The following is a 24,773-nucleotide window of genomic DNA, read 5'->3' on the forward strand; positions in this document are numbered from 1 at the left end:
AAATGTAGATTGGTAATGGACACACAGATGGTAGTTAGCAGCAGGGATGTAGACTGCACTTACATCACTGTGTAACAATCGGAAAGGCTGCTTTGTACAGGCATTATGAACCCCTATAGGATCACTGTAACTCATGTAATTGTGGGAGCAGTATAGTGTTACTATCCAATTATGCTATTAAATAAAGGTTGTAATACACCCACACTAAATGAGAGGATGTACAAAAGGGTGGTGGACAGTCCAGAAATCTCCCCCCCGGCATTTCCAACAAGCAGGCCCATTTTCCCCCCTCTAGGCCTCCAATCCACCATTTAGACAGGCCCATTGAGCTAAAGATGGAACAGCTAATCTGGCATTTTCCAGAATTGCCCTATGGCCAGTGCGTCTCTGAGTAATAGATGTCAATGAACCAAAAATAGACAGAAGGAGAGTTAAGACAATGGATCCTTTTATTCAAAGTCTCCTGCTTTAGAAAATGATCAACTGAATAATTGTGCATGTCAATTCAGATTAAAAGCTTGCCACATAGCTACATAGAGGATCATTTAATTGCACATTGATACACATCCAACGGAATCCCACACATTGTTTTTATTGGCTAAAAGCCCCCTTGCTTGTTGGTAAGTTTTCCAATCAGCTGCTGCGTTGTTTTCATCCAACGAACCTATGAGCTGCTCGATGACGCCTGTATCGCTGGTATTCTGCAGGCAATCAGAGAGGAAAGAGGGGACAGTGACCCATTCGGGCCCAGACTGGATTAGCAATGAGCTGCATGGAAAGGCTACTCTGCCATCTAATGGTCAAGAATACTACAGATCATATGGCACTGAGTCGGAGTTCTAACTTTGGTTAGTGTCATTTTGCAGAATAAAATGGAAGGTTTATGCCAGAGCAAATATCAGTGACTGCATCCCAAAAAGCATCCTATTCCCTATATAGTGCACTACTTTGGGTGCATGAGTGTGTGTTTGGGTATGCAAGCTCATCAGAGAGCAATAGAAATTGCAGACAAGGATTAGGCCTGCAATCACCCACATATAGGATGCTTGTTATCAGGCTGTCATTCAGCCACTCACTCACTGCTCTGGATAATAATGTACTGCGAAATGGATGCCAAGTATTAAGTGGGTGCTAAAGAGGGCTAAGGCTACATCCCAAATGGTACACTATGCCCGATGTAGTGCACTACTTATGACCATTTACCTTAACAAAAGCAGGTAGTTGAGAGGCCACCAGGCTGTTGAACTCCTTTGTTCAGGGTGTTTGAGGATCCATCATTCCCAGCAAAGGTCTTGAACTGGGAGACAACTACGTTGATGACAAAGTCCATTGTATTGATTCAATATGGAGTGACTGCAAATACGAGAAATAAACAAGTCTGCTTATAAAGTCTATACATGTTACATTTATATCCATTGTAGAGATACTGAAATAAAGCCAGCAACTAAATCATGGTAATCCAGAAAACAACATAAAATCAGATTGAGAGAGGAAAGACAAAACAGTATTAAAATGAAAACCAGTCATATTTCATCCCACCTCGTGAAGTATGGTCTGGTTGCAGCAGCCAGCAGGTGTGGAGAATCGTCTCTCCACTCTTGCCTTTTTTCTCTCCATCCTGTTCACTATGTAGCTCGGCCTAGTGCGGAGGCCCAGTATTAGACTCTGCCTGACCAGGTGATTGTGGGATGTAGAATGATAGGTATGACAGCCTCTGCGGGTTTAAAGTGTTGGACAGAAAACATCCATCATTACTGACTGTTTTACTAATCAGTTCATCTGGTCAGGATCTGTCCAGTCACTCATAGGTTACGTCCCCAACGGCACCCTATTCCCCGTTTAGGCCATTTGTATAGGACCCTGGTCAAAAGTAGTGGACTATAAAGGGAATAGGGTGTCATTTGGGACGCACATAGAGTGCTAAGGGGGTGTGTTACGTGTGGACATGAACGTGTCGTCACGTGCATGTTTCTTTGAGGTTCTTAGTTTCATTATTACTTACAAGGGATTAGTCTGCATCATAAATGTCTAGTAATGTGGAGACAAAATATTAATTCCACACATTTATGTACTTCCCCCTCCTCCGCCAGTAGCGTAAGTGACGTACAGCTAAGCCTTGTTCACACTGCCTAAATTCTCAAATCAGTTGTTAATCAAATTCATTTTAGAATACTGATTGTCCAAACAGCAAGTTAAGTGACCAAATTGTATATATGCGTGTTCAGACAGCAGTTATTTGCTGATATGGCTATTTGTCATAGTAACGACAGGTGTGAGCACATTGGTGCAGGCTGATTGGCGGTGGTGCTCGTGCTTCCTGTCACTCAAAAGTTATGTAGCAAGCTACAAACTAACTGCCAGTGTGAACAAGCCTTTAGACAGAGGGAAATATATATTTGTAAAAAAAATAAAAATGCATTATCTTTCAAGATGAAGATTTTTATTGTAATCTTAATTTAAAAGTCCAACACAAACCCACTAAGAGACGGCTGCTGAGACTAGACTACTCATTCAACTTAACTCAATTTTATTAAATGCTAAACTGGGACTGCCCTGACTCCTAAGTTATCTAAAGGATATGTCCATTGTAAAATAACATTTTGTTACACATGTAATCATGTGCATTTTGGAGAGTTACAAAAAATTATGCAGTTTGTTTATAACCGCTCAAGTTGCTTATTATTTTAAGTATTTATCCACATCATCGCTACACTTCTTCGGTCAAAAAGCTTGAACAATGAATTTACATTTACAGGTTTTAAATTCAACCAAAAACATTAAAATATTACTTACTATATCTTATTAAATTCACAAAAAGGAGTAACCTCCTACATTTTTTCTCTTCACAAAAGACCAAAAAAAATCAAGTTAACAAATAGTTTGAATTCTTCAGCTTACAGAAGCAAACCAATTTAGTTGTCTGTCAAACACTGTCAATCCAAGTGTGAAAATTGACTTATAAATAAATAAAGGCACATCGTTGGAAGAAACAAAATCTTCAAAATAAAACTTAAGCAATTTCTTTCACATTATATACTTTAAAGGACATGACATTTGAACAGCTAGTGTTGGTTTGATGTTAAAATGCTAAGTTAAATTAGGGACGAGTCTTATCGTACTTTTAAAAAAAAACAAAAAAAGCTATTAAAACCTGAAAGCCTAATGTAATTGATACAGTGAGTGTGACAACAGATAAAAATAAAAACAGTCATCTAGAAATGTATACAGGTTCAACTCTTGTAAAGTACCATCCATTTCTTTTAATCTGTACTAATGTCATAACCTTGTACTTAGTTTGACTGAAATCTTGCATGAACTCAAGGTAAATGGCATTACGTGACAAAACATCAGTTAAACCGATCTCATAGACATATTTTCCAGGTTATATCACCGTAATCAAAATAACTATAAAAAGGAAAATGCAACCAATAAGAGTGCTTATTGAAAATACCTTTGACTGATCAAAATGTGTCAAAAACAATAGTTCAGATGTGTCAAATTGCCAATTTGGTTTTGCACTCCTTTATCAATGTCTAACTCAGCATAGTACTATATTCGAATTGATTCCTGCCACGTTAGGACACCACATGAGCTCAGTGTGAATAAGTAGTAAGAACTCCTGCTTGTGCCAAAGCGATTGAGGCAGCAGAGCTGGGCCCCCGTCCTGGCTTGGCAGGGCACCTTCTGCTTTCATTAAAATGTTCCAGAATGTTCTGCTTTCACTGACCATTATACTCAAATGGTAAGACAATTAGCAAAAAACAGAAACCAACCACTAAGGGCCTAGCGCCTACACAGCACTGTATAGAGCTGATACAACAGAAGCTATCAGAGCGGATACAGAACCGGTTCAACTAGATCTGATCCTGACCATGACAACAGATGAGAGACTGATTGGCAATCGGTTGTTGTGGGAACATCGAGTTCACATTGCTGTGAATCTTATCCTGTTCTAATCTTGAACTGTGACATTACAAGTGCCAAACACTTTATACAAATCAACTCCACACAACTGTCAACATGTAGGGCTTGGAATTGAAAACATGACATGAACTGACATAAGGAGGTAACGACCGAGTCCCAAAAGACAAGAACGATTTCAGCTAATTATAGATGCAGAGATAGGGACATGTTTACGAAATGCAAGATCACTCCTTGTTTCGGAAGCTTTAAAACACCTGCTGTATACCACCATGGAATACCAGTGCTGTATCTTGATGTTGCATCGTCTTCTGGTTTATTTCTATCTATGTAGTGGCTGCAAACTTCCACAAAGCTTCTCGCTCAAACTCCTCCATCGCCTCCTCCAGGGAGTCATCATCCTCCAAAATGTCCACCATGTCCTCTAAAATGTCCACCACATCTTCAACGAAGTCACCGAAGAGAACTTTGTCATGGACGAACACACCGTCTCGGAAAAACATGGCGGCCAACTTCTGGATCTCGGCCTTGCTGTCCGACGTAGCCCCCTCCAGCTTGCTCAGGTAGCCATCTAACAACTCCTCAAATTCAGACAGTTCCACGGGAACGAGCCCTTCCTGGCTAGCGCAGTCCTCAACACTGCTGCAGCCCGCCAGGGGGCGAACGTTGCGTCCAAGTTTCTCTTCCTGGTGCTTCCAGAAGCTTGTGTGTTCATATTGGTGGGGCTGATGTTGCTCCTGATAGTTGGAGTCTTGTTGATGGTGATTGGACTCTTTCTTGTAGTCTTTCCTGGACTGCCAGAGCCTCTCCTGCTTTCTTTTATCCCTGTCCAGCCTGCGCTCGTTCTTCTCCCTCTCCCATTTATCCTGGGATTTCTTGCAGGCCTCTTTATGAGAGTTCTCTTTGTTAGTCTTCCAGTCCCTCTCATCTTTCTCCTTGCATCTGCCCTCCATGCAGTGTTTCCAGTACTTCTCTCCCTTCCACTCCTTCTCTTCCTTTTTCCAGTGGCCTTTGCTGTGGTCCATGCCTTTTTTCCCATCCTTGTTCCTGCTTTCCCATGGCTTTTTCTTGCCCTCACTCCTCCCCATCTTCTCCACCTGCTCACTGAGCCTCCTCTGGATATTAGCCAGGCTCTCCCTTACCCTCTTCTGGTATCCTTCATCCTTCTTCCTCCCCTCCAGTCTCTTCCTGCTTTCCTCCAACAGCACCTTCTGCCTCTGAAGCTCTTCCTTCACCCTGGCACCCTCTTTCAGGTCACTCCTCCTTTCGGGCACTACTGTGGTGCTACTCTGGTTGCTAATTCCAGGTTGGCCAGTAGGTGGTGGAGTTGGGCTTGAGGGCAGTGGGGCTGTATCCTGGTTGGCTGAGGTAGACATTATCAGAACAAAATCAGTGAGTGCATGCACATTCAGCTACCAAACCAGAGCTGTGATTGAATACCCATACGAACATACTGTATACTTAATGAGCATATACACACACACTACTTTGTTTACAGTATACTGTAAACAAACGGTAACCTTTCAGTTGAGTGTACTAGCTCTTCGCCTGTCTACCGGAAGTTAATGCTGTTGATATGTAACCTCCTGCTAACTAGTTAGCATAACAAATTACTTGTTAGACATTTGAACTACTGTCCTTAAATTTATCTGGAGTGCTAAAGTCTGCTCGTAGACTCAGAGCGTGTCGCTCTCGGAGCGGGGTTGATGTGAGCCGTTCTGACCTTACAACTGTCAAGCACCTAAGCGAACATTGGCTAGCTTGCCAGCTACTTCCAGACAAAAATGAGACCACTAGGACCATTTTACTCGCCCTAACAGAGCTGGTTTGGCCGTTTATGTTGTCCAGAGCATTGGAGACTAACTGTGCTGTTGGCAAAAAAGCGTAATTAAATTGTTGCCAACGGTTACTGAAACTGGCCATATTCAACGGGTGTTGAGCTCTCGTAAATTCATTATTCTGTGCTCTGGTAAACACAGACGAGTGCTCAAATCTGAGTAGATATCCAAAGCAAATTTACAAAAGCATCCGAATGAATGCCCATTGAGAACGCACAACGACAATACCATTTAGCTAAGCGAAGAATGACGGGAATAATCAAGGCAATACACGTTGGGTAGTTAGATAGCATATAGTTAATATACTGGCAAGTTTGATGTATAAGTAGCCAACTAATGTTAGGTAACGTTAGCTAGGTAACATACCGGTACATAGTGTAATGGTATGCTATGTGGTTCGTAAGGACAGCATAGCTAACAAATTGTCAGCCAACATAACGTGAAAGGTAACTTATTTGAAAAGTCATTACATTACTCAACATTTGTCATAATTAGTTAAAGCAATGAATTTCTATCCGCTCTCGTTGTACTTCGGCTGCATATTTTCCGCCATTCTATTCAAATCTGAAAACGATGTGAAGCATGCCCATTTCCTGAAGAATTGCATTATGGGCCGTAAAGTACAGATAGTGTCCACTGCGTGTATACTTCATATTTTGGAAAATTTAGTACGACATCCGCAAACTTTTGGCATACTAACTACATCCATACTATGACCAATAAGCATACTATATACACTCAAGTCACAAATAGTACAGTTAGTATGGAGTATTCTAAAACAGCTTGTATGATTGTCACATGCATGTTGAAGCAGAGACTTACAGCAGTAATAAAACCTCCACTGAACCATACAGTTCACTTTGATCAGGGTGAGGGTAAACTCAAATTTAAGGCATTCAATTAATTATTTGATTTGAATAAAAAAAATAAAAAGGAACAACTTGAAATAAAAAGCTTCGAGTTTTTAGCTTATTGAGAAGTTATTGGAATTTCAGTTCTTCCTTACATTTAACTTTTAACCAGGCAAGTCAGTTAAGAACAAATTCTTATTTACAATGACGCCCAACCCAGCTAAACCCTAACCTGGACGGTGCGGGGCCAATTGTGCGCCGCCCTATGGGACTCCCAATCACGTCCGGTTGTGATACAGCCTGGAATTGAACCAGGGTCTGTAGTGACGACGCTAGCACCGAGACACAGTGCCTTAGACCACAGGACCACTCAGGAGCTACGGGTGATTTATTATTCAAATTTACCAAAATTGACTTATGTATAATGTCGAGGCCAAAAGTTGAGAATGACACAAATATAAATTTCTAAGTTTGACAAAAATATCTAAAGACATTGAAGCAGCAGATGTTACTACAGAATACTGAGGTATAATTACAAGAATTTCATAAGGTCTCAAAAGCTCTTATTGACAATTACATGAAGTTGACGCAGAGTCATTATTTGCAGTGTTGACCCTTATTTTTCAAGACCTCTGCATTCCACCCTGGCATGCTGTCACATCCTGACTGATGGCAGCCCATTCTTGCATAATCAAAGCTTGGAGTTTGTCACGATTTGTGGGTTTTTGTTTGTCCACCGGTCTCTTGAGGATTGACCACAAGTTCTCATTGAGATTAAGTTCTGGGGAGTTTCCTGGCCATGGACCCAAAATATCGATGTTTTGTTCCCGAGCCACTTAGTTATCACTTTTGTCTTATGGCAAGGTGCTCCATCATGCTGGAAAAAGCATTGTTCATCACCAAACTGTTCCTGGATGGTTGGGAGAAGTTGCTCTCAGGATGTGTTGGTACCATTATTTATTCATGGCTGTGTTCTTAGGCAAAATTTTAAGTGAGCCCACTCCCTTGGCTGTGAAGCAACCCCACACATGAATGGTCTCAGGATGCATTGGCACGACACAGGACTGATTGTAGCGCTCACCTTGTCTTCTCCGGACAAGCTTTTTTCCGGATGCCCCAAACAATCTCAAAGGGGAATCAGAGAAAACTTAACCCCAGTCCTCAGCAGTCCGATCCCTATACCTTTTGCAGAATATCAGTCTGTCCCTGATGTTTTCCCTGGAGAGAAGTGGCTTCTTTGCTGCCCTTCTTGACACCAGGCCATCCTCCAAAGTCTTCGCCTCACTGTGCGTGCAGATGCACTCACACCTGCCGATCCCGCAGCTGAATCAACTTTAGGAGATGGTCCTGGTGCTTGCTGGACTTTCTTGGGCGCCCTGGAGCCTTCTTCACAACAATTGAACCGCTCTCCTTGAAGTTCTTGATGAGCCGATAAATGGTTGATTTAGGTGCAATCTTACTGGCAGCAATATCCTTGCCTGTGAAGCCCTTTTTGCGCAAAGCAATAATGACGGCACGTGTTTCCTTGCAGGTAACCATGGTTGACAGAGGAAGAACAATGATTCCAAGCACCACCATCCTTTTGAAGCTTCCAGTCTGTTATTCGAACTCAAATCAGCATGACGGAGTAATCTCCAGCCTTGTCCTCCTCAACACTCACACCTGTGTTAACGAGAGGATCACTGACATGTCAGCTGGTCCTTTTGTGGCAGGGCTGAAATGCAGTGGAAGTGTTTTTTGGAGATTCAGTTCATTTGGCAAAAAGGTACTTCGCAATTAATCTGATCACTCTTCATAACATTCTGGAGTATATGCAAATTGCCATCATACAAATTGAGGCAGAAGACTGAAAAATTATGTGTCATTCCCAACTTTTGGCCACGACTGTACATGACCAAACAAATGAATATATGAGCAGTGGAAGAAAGGCACTAATGATTCATTAAGGAATTCACAGTGAGATGAAAATACCGTACCTGCAGTGAGTTGGGACAGTTCGGTCACTCTGGCCCTCAGCGACTCCAGCTCCTCCTTCAGGCCAGGCAGGGATGACAGCTCTTCTTTCATAGTATTTTCTTGCTCCAGATCTCCTTTTCTGTTTTCATTACCCGTTGCTGATCCTGCATTTAGTGCTGAGTCAAGTTCTTCTTTATGGGCCTATAACAGATAGGGGAAAAAAGTTTAGACAGGTAGGACATAATGATTCTAAAAATATTTCTTAAAAATAATTAGGCCGTGGCTCCGACTTTTTTGGGATCTTTAAGTCCAAAGATCCGTAGCTTCTGAGTATGCTCGTGCCACTCAGACATTGCTCGTCCTAATATTTATACATTTCTTTATTCCAATTCTTTTACTTTTAGATTTAAGTGTATTGATGTGAATTGTTAGCTACTACTGCACTGTTGGAGCTAGCAAAATGCTTGTGTTCCTACACCTGCAATAACATCTGCTAAATGAGTGAATGTGACCAATAAAATTTGATTTGTGCGGCTCAAAGTTCTGCACATGTATATTCTCTCCTTTACGCGCAGAAAACAGAGTACTCAGGTGAATGGTGCTTGTTTAATAAAAGTTAGATCAAAACTGAATTATGCCACTCCCATGCCACTCTGTCAACATCACGGCAAATCTCATGTGAGTGCATTCCATCTATTGGCACAATGGACAGTTTTTAAAATCTCGTCCCGTGTTTTATGATTCTGATCATCTGGACCAGTCCAGTGACTGCTGTGAAAGGACAGCTGACAACATAGGAAAGTCTGTGTGACAGCTTGGAGAGACAGCTGACCGGAGGGAATAGACCCCACTGGGGCTGTCATGGGCTAGCTACCCATGTTGGCAGTCTCCGACGCTGTTTCAGTATGTTGGAGACACCCGCTAAGTGCTACTGAAAGTCAACAAAGGAACATACCCCTAGAGCCTGCGAGAGCTGGGGCGCAAGATGGCTCAACGACTGATCACACGGTTACGGACCCAGGAACGGAAACGACTACGAGTAGGAACACAGCACATGAGACAACCATAACAGCAGCAGGACACACACTTCAGGTGTGCAGCTGTGGTTGGGAGAGAGTAACATCGGCAAGGGGGTTAAGGATCCATCAAGGGAGGAAAAGGTGCTTGGGAGAGCAGAGACAGGGACCTCGCATTGACCAGTACTTCTTACGAAGCAGCCAGTCAAATCAGTCGAATGAAGCACAGCGACGGGACGCAAACCAAAGTTCGCAGAGCATCAGCACCCCTGTAACTGAGGAGGATAACACAAGCACAGAAATGCCGGTGGATGAACTCACCCAACCACAGAGACCTCTAAAGAGGAAAAGATCAAAGGGCACAGACCAAGTGTGAAGTGGCCCAAAGCTGTTGAAAAGAGAGAGTGGGAAACAATCAACAACGACCTGACAAAAATCTAGGAACAACAGGTAGGAACAGCAGAGAAAAAGCTTGAAAGGATGGGAGACATTATCTACCACTACGGAGAAGAGCGCTTTGGAGTAAACGAAAGGAGAAGTGGCAAGACACCACCCCTGCCAGCCAAATCTAGGAGACAGCAGGAGATCGAGATACTTGTCAGAGAGAGAAGGCAGCTGAGGAAGCAGTGGAAGAAGGCCTCTGATGCAGAGAGAGAAGGTCTCATGCTACTCCAAGCAGACATTAAATGTCGGCTGGCAACCTTGCGAAGAGCGGAAAACTTAAGGAAACTTCGTAGGAAGAAGGTACACTCAAGAACACGGTTCTATAAAAACCCCTTTAAGTTTGTCAAAGATCTCTTCGCAAAGGAAAAGTGCGGAATCCTAAAAACTCCAAAGCCTGAACTGGAAGAACATCTGGAAAAGGTCCACCAGGACATGAAAAGGCATGAGCAGATAGTCATCCCACATGACATCCCACCTATTCAACCACCAGAATTCAATCTGGACACTGACCCTCAAAATGGAGGGAAGTAGAGAACGTTGTCCGAAGAGCAAGAGCGGCCTCTGCTCCTGGTCCTAATGGAGTACCATACAAGCTCTACAAGAACGCCCCGGATGTCCTACGCTTTCTTTGGAGGCTCATGAGGATAGTGTGGCAGAAGGAAATAATACCAAAGGCATGGCGAAGGGCTGGTGGTGTGCTAATCCCGAAAGAGAAGGATGCGACAGACATCAGTCAATTCCGACCAATCTCCCTTCTCAACGTCGAAGGGAATATCTTTTTCAGTATAATAGCACAGAGGCTGTCCACTTATCTGGAAAGGAACAAGTACATTGATACATCTGTACAGAAAGCAGGCATTCCTGGTTTCTCTGGTCGCCTGGAACATACTAGTATGATTTGGCACCAGATCCAAACCGCTAAGAAGGACAAGAGAGACCTCTATGTCATCTTCCTCGACCTGGCCAATGCCTTTGGCTCAGTTCCCCATGAACTCCTCTGGGAATCCTTCAACATTTTCCACGTACCAGAACCCATCACTACACTGGTAAAGGCCTATTTCCAAGACCTGCAATTGTGTTTCACAACACCTGACTTCACAACAACATGGCAGCGCTTGGAAGTAGGCATAATGGCAGGCTGTACAATTTCTCCTCTGGCATTCACTATGGCCATGGAAGTCATCATCAGGGCATCGAGATGGGTGGTCGGCGGTGAGAGAACTAAGGAAGGGCTCCGTCTCCCACCTATCCGAGCATACATGGATGACATGACTATACTGACCACCACTGCAGCATGCACCAGGCGGCTACTTGCAAAACTGCAGGATAACATCAAGTGGGCCCGGATGAAAATCAAGCCAAGCAAATCTCGAAGCATCTCCATAGTCAAGGGACAGCTTAAAGATGTGAGGTTCTGCATTGGAGATGACCCGATACCAACGGTGTCTGAGCAACCCATCAAGAGCCTGGGTAGATGGTACAACGAAAGCCTCCGGGATAAAGATCAAGTGCAGCAAGTAAGGCAGGACATCGCCGACGGTCTTGAGAACATCAACAAGACCCTACTGCCTGGGAGGCTCAAGCTTTGGTGCCTACAGTTTGGACTTCTCCCCGGGTAATGTGGCCACTCACCGTCTATGAGGTCCCAATAACAACAGTGGAGAAGATGGAGCGAACCATTACCTCATACGTGAAGAAATGGCTGGGTGTCCCACGATGCCTGAGTAACATCGGCCTGTATGGCAAAGGGGTCCTTGAACTACCTCTTACAAGTCTAACGGAGGAGTACAAGTGCTCTAAAGTAAGACTTCAGATGACATTGAAGGACTCCAAAGACCAGACCATTAGCAAGGCTGCACCTCTCCTACAAACTGGACGGAAATGGACATCATCCAAGGCTGTGCAGCAAGCAACATCAGCCCTGAGACACCAAGACATTGTGGGGAATATCCAGCATGGAAGAGGAGGCTTTGGCCTGGCAGCAAGCAAACCAACGTTCCATAAGGCAACAACATCTGAACGCAGGAAGCTGGTGGTCGAGGAGGTGCGCAGACAGGAGGAGACTGCAAGAAGTGCAAAGGCTGTCTCTCTTGCTAAACAAGGGCAATGGACGCGGTGGGAAGGCCTGGAGAGGAGAAAGATCAACTGGAGTGAGCTTTGGCAAATGGAGGCAAGCAACATCAGCTTCATCATAAGAGCTGTTTATGATGTGCTTCCATCACCAAAAAATCTACATCAATGGTATGGCGAGGACTCGACCTGCCCCCTCTGCCCAGCTCCAGCGACTCTCAGGCATATAATGACAGGTTGCAAGACCAGCCTCTCACAAGGCCGCTACACCTGGAGGCACAATCAGGTCCTCAAGAGCCTGTCTGCAGCACTTGAGACCAAGAGGAGTGCAACCAATTCATTACCTCCAAAAACAAGCAATCCCGTCAAAACAACAACATTCATCCGGGAGGGACAGAAAAGGCCCAAGTATCCTCCTACAAAGCCAGAAACTGGACACCTAGCCATGGCCCGGGACTGGAAGATGCTTGTCGATATTGGCCAGCAACTCATTTTTCCACCAGAGATTGCTTCTACCAACCTTAGGCCAGACATGGTACTCTGGTCCCCTTCACGAAAGGCTGTGTACATCATAGAGCTCACAGTCCCGTGGGAAAACTCGGTTGAAGAGGCCTACGAGCGTAAGAAACTTTGTTACACAGAGTTGGCAGCAGACGCAACTCAGCGTGGCTGGAATGCAAAGGTCTGGCCAGTTGAAGTGGGATGCAGAGGATTCGTGGCTTCTTCCATCATCAGGTTGCTGAAAGAACTTGGAATCCATGGACAGGCTCTGCGGCAGACCGTCAGAGCAGTTTCTCAAGCAGCTGAAAGAGGCAGCCAGTGGATCTGGATCAAACGGAAGGACCCTTGCTGGGCTATAACTTCATGACCCCCCACCCCCACCTGAGAACCCAATTCAGATCCCTCCAACTTGAGGAGGGCATATGAGGTATGCGGTCAGCTGTATGGCTGGCTCAGGGAAGAGGACGCCCCTGCCTTGCATAGTCCCGTGGGACATCTTAATTGGGCATGGGACACAAGCTAAGGCTTGATTACCCTTTAGCTGGCCACCTTTGATGAGGGTGTTTAGTGATTAAAGGCCGAAACACCCACTGATTCGAAGGCACACTACTGAGGATGTGTCCCAAAATTGACATCTTACCCCAGTCTAAGAAATAAACCTCCCATGCCACTCTGTCAACATCACGGCAAATCTCATGTGAGTGCATTCCATCTATTGGCACAATGGACAGTTAACATCTCGTCCCGTGTTTTATGATTCTTTTGTCTGCAAGATCACATAATGATCATAGGAAGTACATAACAGAACCAAATATAAATTATGAAACGTAGAATACTGTGATCATTGTGATATTGCAGACATTAATTCAGCTTTGATCTAACTTTATTAAACAAGCAACATTCGCTTGAGTAACCCGTTCTCGGTGCTTAAAGTAGAGAATATACACATGCTCAGATTGTGATCCACACATATGCAGAGGCGTCGGGAAGCAATGGATCTTTTAGTCCAGTTGACTGAAGATCACAAAAAAGTTGGATCCGCAGCCACTCCAAAATAATAATACGGTTCATGGGCTGACCTGGAGCTGTGTTTCTAACTGGGAGATTTGATGATTTTCTTGTGTCAGTTTGTCCAAAAGCTCCTTCATCTTCTGAGGATTGTTTAGCCAGTCCTGTCCAGCAGAATACAAATCACAGACAATCAACAACACAGCACTATATACAGTACCAGTCAAAAGTTTGGACACCTATTCATTCATGGGTTTCTCTATTTTTACTATTTTCTAAATTGTAGAATAATAGTGACGACATCAATACTACGAAATCATGTAGTAACCAAAAAAAAGTGTTAAACTAGTCTAAATATATTTGATATTCTTCAAAGTAGCCACCCTTTGCCTTGACAGCTTGACATTCTCTCAACCAGCTTCATGAGGTAGTCACCTGGAATGCATTTCAATTAACAGGTGTGCCTTGTTAAAAGTTCATTTGAGGAATTTCTTTCCTTCTTAATGCATTTGAGCCAATCAGTTGTGACAAGGTAGGAGTGGTATACAGCAGAGAGCCCTATTTGGTCAAAAGTCCATGTCCATATTCTGCCCCTGAACAGGCAGTTAACCCACTGTTCCCAGGCAGTCATTGAAAATAAAAATTTGTTCTTAACTGACTTGCCTGGTTAAATATTATGGCAAGAACAGCTCAAATAAGCAAAGAGAAACGACAGTCCATTACTTCAAGACATGAAGTTCAGGGAATTCGGAAAATCAAGAACTTTGAAAGTTTCTTCAAGTGCAGTCGCAAAAACCATCATGTGCTATGATGAAACTGGCTCTCGAGGACCGCCACAGGAAAGGAAGCCCCAGAGTTACCTATGCTGCAGAGGAGAAGTTTAGTTACCAGCCTCAGAAATTGCTTCAGAGTTCAAATAACAGACATCAACAGTTCAGATTGCTGTAAAGAAACCACTACTAAAGGACACCAATAAGAAGACTTTGTTTAGGCTAAGAAAAATGAGCAATGGACATTAGACCAGTGGAAATCTGTCCTTTGGTCTGATGACTCCAAATTTGAGAGTTGGGTTCCAACCTTCATGTCTTTGTGAGACGCAGAGTAGGTGAACGGATGATCTCTGCATGTAAGGTTTTGCATGTGTGATTTATTTAGAATTCAAGGCAGATGACCTGGCCTCCACAACCACCAACCCAATTGAGATGGTTCGGGAGAGTGAAGGAAAAGCAGCCAACAAGCGCTCAGCATATGTGGGAACTCCGTCAAGACTGTTAGACCATTCCAGGTGAAGCTGGTTGAGAGAATGCCAAGAGTGTGCAAAGCTGTCATTGCTGCAAAGGGTGGACACTGATTTGTTTAACACTTATTTGGTTACTAGATTATTCCATGTGTTACTTCATAGTTTTGATGTCTTCACTATTCCTCCACAATGCAGAAAATATTAAAAACCCTTGAATGGAAGTATCCAACATTGTACATATCTTGTAAATGCACAACATAATATAATCAATAAATCAGCATTATATACAATCAACACAGTAGTTATATACAGTTGAAGTCAGAAGTTTACATACACTTGAATCATTAAAACTAGTTTTTCAACCACTCCACAAATTTCTTCTTAACAAACTAGTTTTGGAAAGTCGGTTCAGACATCTACTTTGTGCATGACAAGTAATTTTTCCAACAATTGTTTACAGACAGATTATTTCACTTATAAATTCACTGTATCACAATTCCAGTGGGTCAGAAGTTGACATACACTAAGTTGACTGTCTTTAAACAGCCTTGGAAAATTCCAGAAAATTATATCATGGCTTTAGAAGCTTCTAATTGACATCATTTGAGTCAATTGGAGGTGTATCTGTGGATGTATTTCAAGGTCTACCTTCAAACTCAGTGCCTCTTTCCTTGGCATCATGGGAAAAATCTGAAGTAAATCAGGGAAGACATCAGAAAAAAAATTGTAGACCTCCACAAGTCTGGTTCATCCTTGGGAGCAATTTCCAAACGCCTGAAGGTACCATGTTCATCTATACAAACAATAGTATGTCATATCGCTCAGCAACAGCAAAGGACCTTGTGAAAATGCTGGAGGAAACAGGTACAAAATTATCTATATCCACAGTAATACGAGTCCTATATCGACATAACCTGAAAGGCCGCTCAGCAAGGAAGAAGTCACTGCTCCAAAACCTCCATAAAAAAGCTAGACTGCAGTTTGCAACTTCACATGGGAGAAATGTCCTCTGGTCTGATGAAACAAAAATAGAACTGTTTGGCCATAATGACCATCGTTATGTTTGGAGGCAAAGGGGGAGGCTGGCGAGCTAGAGGAACACCATCCCAACAGTGAAGCACAGGGGTGGCATCCCCTGTGGGGGTGCTTTGCTGCAGGAGGGACTGGTGCACTTCACAAAATAGATGGAATCATGAGGGAAGCTTGTGGAAGGCTACCTGACACATTTGACCCAAGCTAAACCATTTAAAAGCAATGCTACCAAATACACTCAATTAATATGTCAACTTCTGACCCACTGGGAATGTGATGAAAGAAATAAAAGCTCAAACAAATATATTATTCTGACATTTCACATTCTTAAAATAAAGTGGTGATCCTAACTGACCTAAAACAGGGAATTTTTACTAGGATGAATTGTCAGGAATTGTAAAAAACTGAGTTTAAAATGTATTTGGCTAAGGTGTATGTAAAGCGAAGATTGGGAACAATAAATATCTTATAAAAGTTTAGTCTAATAAGGAAGATGTTAATTACTGATTTAAAGGGTCAATCTGCCATTGGTACATCAATTTCTTTACTTTTAAATGAAATACACCCCTAGATTAAAAAAATATATATATATATATATAACAAATACCCATCAGAACCCAAAATATAAGCTTGTTATACACCAATGTAAAATTGTAAATACTGTATAGCCTTAAAAGATTTGTAAAACTATAATTTGGATCTCATGGATGGCCAGTCCTCGAGTCCATAGCTTTGTGTATGAATTTAAAAGTTACATTTCTCCAGCCCCATCCCTCAGCCGTTTACCAAAACAGTGGCAGCGTGGTCGCTTTGTCGTTGTTTGAACAGCAGATTGCCCCTTTAATATCATTCTATTACAATTCCTTTAACTTCCACCCAAATACAACATTGTTGAAAGGTAGGAAGTAGGATAGAGGAACAGACCTGGTTTTGTTCTGCCCCACTCAGCTCATCCGAGTCATCTGTCAAAAAAGAAAATAAAACATTTTCCAAACTTTTGTAACATATATTAAAAAGGCACATGACTAAATAGTTTATTTCCAAAATAAAAACACTGATGCCATTGCAGTCTATTGTATTAATGACCTTGAAGTGTAATTTGTCAGCTCTCTCAACTTGTCTAATTTCAGTTTTCAAATCATTAACAGTTGTTACACCTCAAGTCCCTGCTGCAATGACGACTGCTGATGATGACTAGATACAAAGCCAATAGAAAGACTACACCCAACACACACAAAAAACAACACTTTCAAAAGTTTGGGATCACTTAGAAATGTCCTTGTTTTTGAAAGAAAAACACATTTTGACCATTAAAATATCAAATTGATCAGAAAATACAATGTAGACATTGTTAATATTGTAAATTTCTATTGTAGCTGGAAACTGAATATCTACATAGGTGTACAGAGGCCCATTATCAGCAACCATCACTCCAGTGTTCTAATGACACGATGTGTTAGCTAATCCAGGTTTATCATTTTAAAAGGCTAATTGATCATTAGAAAACCCTTTTGCAATTATGTTAGCACAGCTGAAAACTGTTGTTCTAATTAAAGAAGCAATAAAACTGTCCTTCTTTAGACTAGTTGAGTATCTGGAGCATGAGTATTTGTGGGTTCACAATGGCCAGAAACAAATAACTTTCTTCTGAAACTCGTCAGTCTATTCTTGTTTTGAGAAATGAAGACTATTCCATGCATGAAATTGCCAAAAAACTGAAGATCTCGTACAATGCTGTGTATTACTCCCTTCACAGAACATCGCAAACTGGCTCTAACCAGAATAGAAAGAGTGGGAGGCCCCGGTGCACAACAGGACAAGTACATTAGTGTCTAGTTTGAGAAACAGACTCCTCACAAGTCCTCAACTGGCAGCTTCATTAAATAGTACCCACAAAACACCAGTCTCAACGTCAACAGTGAAGAGGCGACTCCGGGATGCTGGCCTTCTAGGCAGAGTTCCTCTGTCCAGTGTCTGTTTTTTTGCCCATCTTAATCATTTATTTTTATTGGCCAGTCTCAGAGATGGCTTTTTATTTGAAACTCTGCGAAGAAGGCCAGCATCCCGGAGTTGCCTCTTCACTGTTGACGTTGAGACTGGTGTTTTGTGGGTACTATTTAATGAGGCTGCCAGTTGAGGACTTAAGAGGCGAAATTTCTAAGTGACCCCAAACTTTTTAATGGTAGTGTTATATATAAATAATAAAAAAGGTTACAAATTGATCTAAACAAAATAGTCCATGTCAAAGTGACCAGGAAAATGCAAAAAACAATTTTTTAAAAACAAATTAATACGAATGTCATAACTAAAATAGTCATTGCATTTAGGCAAACAAAGGAGTTAACAAATCACATAAGTTATATGGACTCCATGTTGAATAATAGGGGCTGACATGATTTTTGAATGACCACTCCTTCCCTTGTCCCCTACAACATCTGTAAGATGCCTCAGTCAAGTATTGAATTTCAAGCACAGATTCAACTACAAAGACGAGGGAGCTTTTGAAAGCCTAATGAAGGGCAGTGACTGGTAGCTGGATAACAATAACAAATCAGACATTGAATATATCTTTAAGCATGGTCAAGTTAATAATTATGCTGTAGATTATGTATTAAACCACCCAGACACATCAAAGATGCAGTCGTCCTTCTGAACTGAGCTGTTGGACAGGAAGGAAACTCCTTAGGGATGTCACGATGATGCCACTGGTGATTTTAAAACTGCTTCAATGGCTGTGATGGGAGATAACTTAGGATAATAACCTAAATGACAGAGCGAAAAGAAAAATATACAGAATATGAAAGTAATACTGCAAAAAACACAGCAAAGGAATACACTTTTTGACCTTAATCCAAAGCCTTATGTTTGGGGCAAATCCAACATCACTGAGTAACTGCCTCTATTTGCAACCATGGTGGTGGCTGCATCATGTTATGGGTTTGCTTGACATTGCAAAAACTGTGGCGTTTTTTAAGGATGAAAACAAAACGGGATGGCGCTAAGCACTGACAAAACCGGCTTCAGTCTCTTTTACACCAGACACTGGAAGAATAATTCACCTTTTAGCTGAACAATTATCTACAACACAAAGCCAAATCTACACTGGAGTTGCTTACCAAGAAGACAGTGAATGTTCCTGAGCGGCCAAGTAACAGTTTTGACTTAAATTTGCTTGAAAATCTATGGCAAGACTTACATTTCTGTCCAGCCATGATCCCCAACACCTTGACAAAGCTTGAAGAATAATATTTTACATTTGTTTTTCTTAAATGGGCAAATACTGCACAATACAGGTGTGCAAAGCTCTTATTACTTACCCAAGACTCACAGCTGTAATCACTAGCCAAAAGTTGTTTCTAACATGATTGATTCAGGGGGGAGGGGGGGTGAATACTTATCTAATCAAGGTATATTAGGGTTTTATTTTTAATTAATTGTTTAAATATAGTTTATAATTATATAGTTTTTCCTTTTCCTTCCTTTCCTTTTGTTGACAAAAAAAAAAAAGACAAATCTATTTTAATCCCAATTAGTAAGACAATAAAATGTGAAGAAATCCAAGGGGGCTGTAGACTTTCTATAGATCAAAATAATGAAGCATTGTTGAGCCACTGTGTATTCAACTGTCCATTCCATAAGGAATTACATTTTAAAAATGAAACAACCTGGTTCAGGCTGAACTTACCAGAGAGGAAGAGGGACCCTAGACAGAGCAGGACCAGGGCTGCCACAATGCAGGTGTTCATAGAGAAGCCCTTCTTCCCCCCTTTCCCCTCTGCCAGTTTGAACTCCACCTCCTCATCATCATCTTCCTCCTCCGATGTCATTGTTGGTGCCACATTTCTCCTCCTCAGACCATTTCCTTCCTCAGCACTCGTGTCAGCTCTTCCAAAGTCAAAGCTACTGGGAGATTCTAGCAGAGGGAGAGAGAATAAGAGCAGAAAGATTGATAATATGCAGAGATTTTTTTTTTTAATCATGCACTAAAGGTATTGAAACTATTTATGCAAAAGTATTAGATTGTAGAGAATGCTCTGAATGTAGATTTGTCTTCTGAGGAATTCTAGCGCAAAAGTTGTTTTTGTAGCTGTGCGTTAACAATAGAACCGCCATAGTCCAACGGTCACTGACATTTGAATTTGGATGAACTGGAGTCGGATGGCGGATATTGAGCCTGAAATCCACTATGGTGATGACAATGCTGGCTTTCTTTTACATTTTTGTTTGCAACATTTTTCAAGTGTTGGCAAATTATTTTGACTGGATGTGAATTAAAATCCAAACTTGGAGTACAGAGCCAAAAGAAGAAAAAATGCTTCACGTTACTCTTAACGTGGATACCAGTCGACAAATGCCTTTCCATTTCTTTTATAATTTAAAAAACATATATTTTTTTTAAACATTTGTAAGCATTCATGTATTATTATGCATTTGTAAGAATTCATATTTTATATTTTATTTGACTGGATTATATTACCTACCATTACTCATCAAATGTACAAATAAAATGGATACAATTTGTAGTCTTTTTATTGCAAGAAACTGTTGAAGTAGGCCTTTGTAGAATAATACATACAGTAACAGTCAAAGTTGACACACCTACTCATTCAAGGGTTTTTCTTTATTTTGACTATTTTCTACATTGTAGAATAATAGTGAAGACATCAAAACTATGAAGTAACACTTATGGAATCATGTAGTAACCAAAAAAAGTGTTTAACACTTTTGGTTACTACACGATATCATGTGTAATTTCATAGTTGAGGTCTTCACTATTATTCTACAATGTAGAAAAACCCTTGAATGAGTAGGTGTCCAAACTGTTCACTGGTACTTTACATGTGTATGCACATGTTATGTACTTCAAAATATACAAATAATCTAAATAAAATATTCTTAAGACATGACTACATTCAATCAAAAAATTATTATATTTTTATACAAAGGTAGATATTTAGGTTGATTACAGCACAGTAGGTGAATCTGATGTGTAGGCTTAAAGGGACTCCAGACTGCGTTCTCTAGCGTGTACTTGCAGGCTGAGAAAGCCAGCAGTTCTAGTGTTAATTGTATGTCATCTCAGAAAATGTTTCCTGATTTCCAACCTAGTGTACACATCCATACCTTTTTCCTTTGGTATATCGGTCACTTTTTCAGGTAATTCTGTCTCCCCCGTTTCCAGTGATGGCTCTTGTGCTGCATTCTCTGAACCAATGGTATCTGGAGGAGGACTATCAGGGGCTGGGCTTTCTGAGGCAGGACCAATATCAGTGACAGTGTCAGATGGGGGGCCCGTTGGGGTGGGAGTCTCTGTGTGAATGCTTAGGTCGTGTTTGGCACTAGGGGCACTAGTCTCTAGGGCAATACTCTCAGGTACATGGCCTGTATCAGTGTGGGTATCAAGAGGAGAGCTCTCAGGGACGGGGCTTAACTCAGGCTCAACCTCTGAGGGGGGTGGTTCTGTGAAGGATGCATCCAATGGTACAACCAGGTCGACATGAGTGACAAAGGGCATGGCAGCGAGTTGCTCATTGTCAGTGGGGGAGCTGGTTACCATAGAATGGATGATGGGGGGTTCAGGTTGACTCTCCAGGTCATGGTCAAGGGGCACACAGTTAGTCGGGGATGGGCTTAACAGGGTAGGTCTGGAGGGGACAGGGCCCTCACAGGTATCAGGAGCCATTTCCTGGCAATCAGAGGAGAATATAAAAGCACAAACCTTAATAGTCATTGGTAATAATGAGTTATAACCATAGACATATGCCATATAACATAAGACACCATTTTTTACTTTGTATTATGAAAGATTATGCGGTGAGAATGATGCCCTCAGAAAGAATTGTGTTCATTAGGGATTCACAGTACAGACCTGTTGGCCCTCCTCTGACAACACTGTTTCTATTGGAGTCTCCTGGTCACTCGGCTTAGACTCTTCAGTGGCCCCTGGAACAGAATTAACATAATGTTAACACGTTAATAACATTGACATAACACATGGCATTTATTATTCAATCCACACACACACACACACACACACACACACACACACACACACACACACACGACTTCATTATGCAACAGCCATACATTAGGACAATAACACAATACTCCACACAGAAAGCATAGCGAAACCGTATTGGTGAGAGCCCAGGTACCTGTGACTTCCTCTGACAGACTAGGGACATCACAAAGACACTCAGTCCCACCATCCACAGGATCAACAATTTCAGCAGCTTCCTGAAATGTAGAAGGCAGTAGGTTATTATGATCTCATTAGAGGGCATATCATTCTCAACTAAACCGTCATCTATTCATCTAATGGAAATGTAATATAAAACTCGTTGAAAATACTAACCTGACATCCAATACTGTGTTGAGGAGATCAGACTATTCTCTTGTCATTACAATTGGCACCAGACCTGGATTTGAATTACTTTCAGCATTTGTTTGAATCTGCCTGGAGTGCCAGATGGGCAGTGTTTGCAGTTTTAGGACTTTTGCCAGGCAAGCTCAAACAGGCACATAAAGTATTTTAATTGATTTAAGTATTTGAAACATGGGTCTGGTTGGCACACCATAGACACCCTGTACCAATCTATCTTACCTCTGGGGACAGCATGGTCCAACTGGTGGTCAAGGATCCGCTGCGGCTGCTACCGGTGCTGCTGCTGTTGTCAGACATCGCCCCCTTGAGGAGGCACAGCACAGAAACTACAACGTATTCTGCAGAGAACAGAGATTCACTCACTTGTAACAAATATGTAATTATGAATGACCCAATAATAACTCCGTGGTTTCACAATGTCTGCAGTATCTACATATAGGCCAGGAGGACTGTGATCTACTTGCACTGGGTTCTCATCATGCATTTTCACAAATTAAATTCATATAGGCCTAATAAAGTATCAGTAGAGAAAAAAATATGTGTATTGGAAAAGTGCTTTTCAAACCAACATTGTATCAGAGATCATATTACACTAAATTGTTCACCTACAGTGAAGAATCTGACATTAATAGAACTGAGAAATACTGCATAGCATACATTCTAGCTCCATTTGCAATCAATGTAATTTGTAGCATACGCAACAGCATATAAACCCTAACATTAAGATAAACTACATTATTGCAATTTAAATTGAGACAACTGATAAGTGACAAACATTGAAGGAATCGCGATAGAGTAAGTGGCTATTTTAAAGAAAGACGGACCCTCATTATTGCTTGGTTAGGGCCTCACACTGTAGACTCAATTGTTTCTATACTTCTGTGCCGTAATCTTTGACAAACCCAGGCGACATGTTATCTTTTTTTGCCCGAGTCTTACATTTCCGTCGTGTGAATTATCAGTTTGCTCCTGTGAGAAGTGAAGTGAAGTAAGAGTAGAAGTCATGACGCCAAATTCACTGGAAACAAAATGTTTGTAGACACTATATAGCATACTTTGTTCAACTTCCAATGGTAAACGAAGGCTGCATGCAATCACTCCCACATTTAAGCACTCGCTTCCGCGTACAATAGCCACGCGTTGACCACACACACAATACTTTCCCCTAAATAATAAAATACATGTAAATAGCATATTCTTTACCCCGCTTATTTCTCTTCAATTTCACCGTTTTAGCTCCGATAGTCCTCGTAATTTTATTTTACAGGTAGCATTCCGGTCGTGATATTCGGGAATTCCAAGCTGCGTCACTCCGATGCTGCACAGTGTTTTCCAATGGGATGTCAATATGGCCGGTTGCGTTACCTCCCTTAAAAAGAACAACCAACCAAAGTGATGTGTTGTGTAACGAAAACGGCTTGATTGACGCGCGCAGGTGAAATTGGTGTCAGGTAATGGATACAGACCCCTTCTTTCACTGATGATAAGATGCTTGCATGTGCACATTATATACCGGAGGGGAGGCATCTTCAACCAGCCGTACATTGACACGTCTGTACTGAGCTATATTTGTCCGGACTTCCCGCCTGACTTCAACCCTGTTGCAGGGGATTGCCCATCTGTTCCACCATTGCTTCCCACTTTCGTCAGATTCTAAAATAAACTGTACAGTTTTGTCTCTGTCTGTGTTGGACACCTGTAGGCCTATTGTAATTTATTGTAACCCTTAAATCTTCATCCTGAACCACATTTGACCACTTTAATAAAACCTTAAATATTGAATACACATTTACAAAATTAAGAAAACCTATATTATGCTCGTATGTAATTGTCTTTTTTTTTTTAACACAGAAGTTATGCATCTGATACTTTCTGAAGGGGCACTACTAATGGCGTCAATTTATACCATACATTACTACAGTCAAAGATTGTCTATTATATTGAGAAGATAGTCGATTGAGCGCTCTAAAAAATGGAAATACATGTCCTTAAAGATGGAAGGCAGGCGGGAGGAAGAGAGACCAGGTGGGACCATTCTAGCCAATAAGAGGGCAGATACAGTTTTAACAGCAAGCCATATAGAAAAATAGAGGATGACAGCATGGCAGCGTCATTGAGGACATCTCAATTTTTAAGTGGTCAATTATCTTTTTTGCATTGGATGATTGCTCCCAACACATAAAGTGTTAAAGTTGACTACTTTAAAATGATTGAATCCCCTCAACGACAATGTCTATGTTAAAACAGGTTATAGCCACGATGAGTCCTATCTCTATGACAACAGGCACAACTCCAATGTAAAGTTGTTTTTTTTAAGTTGCCAAAATGCCACGTGTGTCCACTTTTACCAGTGCATTCGTAACAACCTAACCATTAAGAAACTTCTCTTAGGAAATGAGTAATTACATTTTTTGTTGATCAAATTTGACATACCCATACTAAAATGCATTACTACGTGGGCTTATTTTTTGTGGACAGATTTTGGGTGGAGTAAAACTTCTCATTTTGCCT

At 41.6% G+C, this 24,773-nt stretch overlaps 1 protein-coding gene across 4 annotated transcripts; it reads right to left on the minus strand.

Moving 5' to 3' along the window:
* Positions 1–1,764: 1,764 nt before the first annotated feature.
* Positions 1,765–23,743, minus strand: pbxip1a (pre-B-cell leukemia homeobox interacting protein 1a). Of its 4 annotated transcripts, none has more exons than XM_029657842.2 (10): positions 23,466–23,743; positions 22,482–22,565; positions 22,033–22,114; positions 21,747–21,820; positions 21,002–21,563; positions 19,563–19,790; positions 16,802–16,839; positions 13,677–13,769; positions 8,587–8,767; positions 1,765–5,284 (listed from the first exon to the last, which is right to left on the minus strand). In XM_029657842.2, exons 2-10 carry the CDS (start codon positions 22,557–22,559, stop codon positions 4,248–4,250), a joined length of 2,373 nt encoding a protein of 790 aa, XP_029513702.1. In that variant the 5' UTR covers positions 22,560–22,565; positions 23,466–23,743; the 3' UTR covers positions 1,765–4,247. The 4 variants fall into 4 exon arrangements, with proteins under 4 accessions (XP_029513702.1, XP_029513699.1, XP_029513701.1 ...); XM_029657839.2 differs by lacking the exon at positions 23,466–23,743 and adding an exon at positions 23,202–23,340; XM_029657841.2 differs by lacking the exon at positions 23,466–23,743 and adding an exon at positions 23,202–23,339 and having other exon boundaries at positions 22,482–22,600.
* Between the last annotated feature and the right edge of the window lie 1,030 nt (positions 23,744–24,773).

Source organism: Oncorhynchus nerka, linkage group LG4 (genome assembly GCF_034236695.1).
Source record: "Oncorhynchus nerka isolate Pitt River linkage group LG4, Oner_Uvic_2.0, whole genome shotgun sequence".
Taxonomy (NCBI): domain Eukaryota; kingdom Metazoa; phylum Chordata; class Actinopteri; order Salmoniformes; family Salmonidae; genus Oncorhynchus; species Oncorhynchus nerka.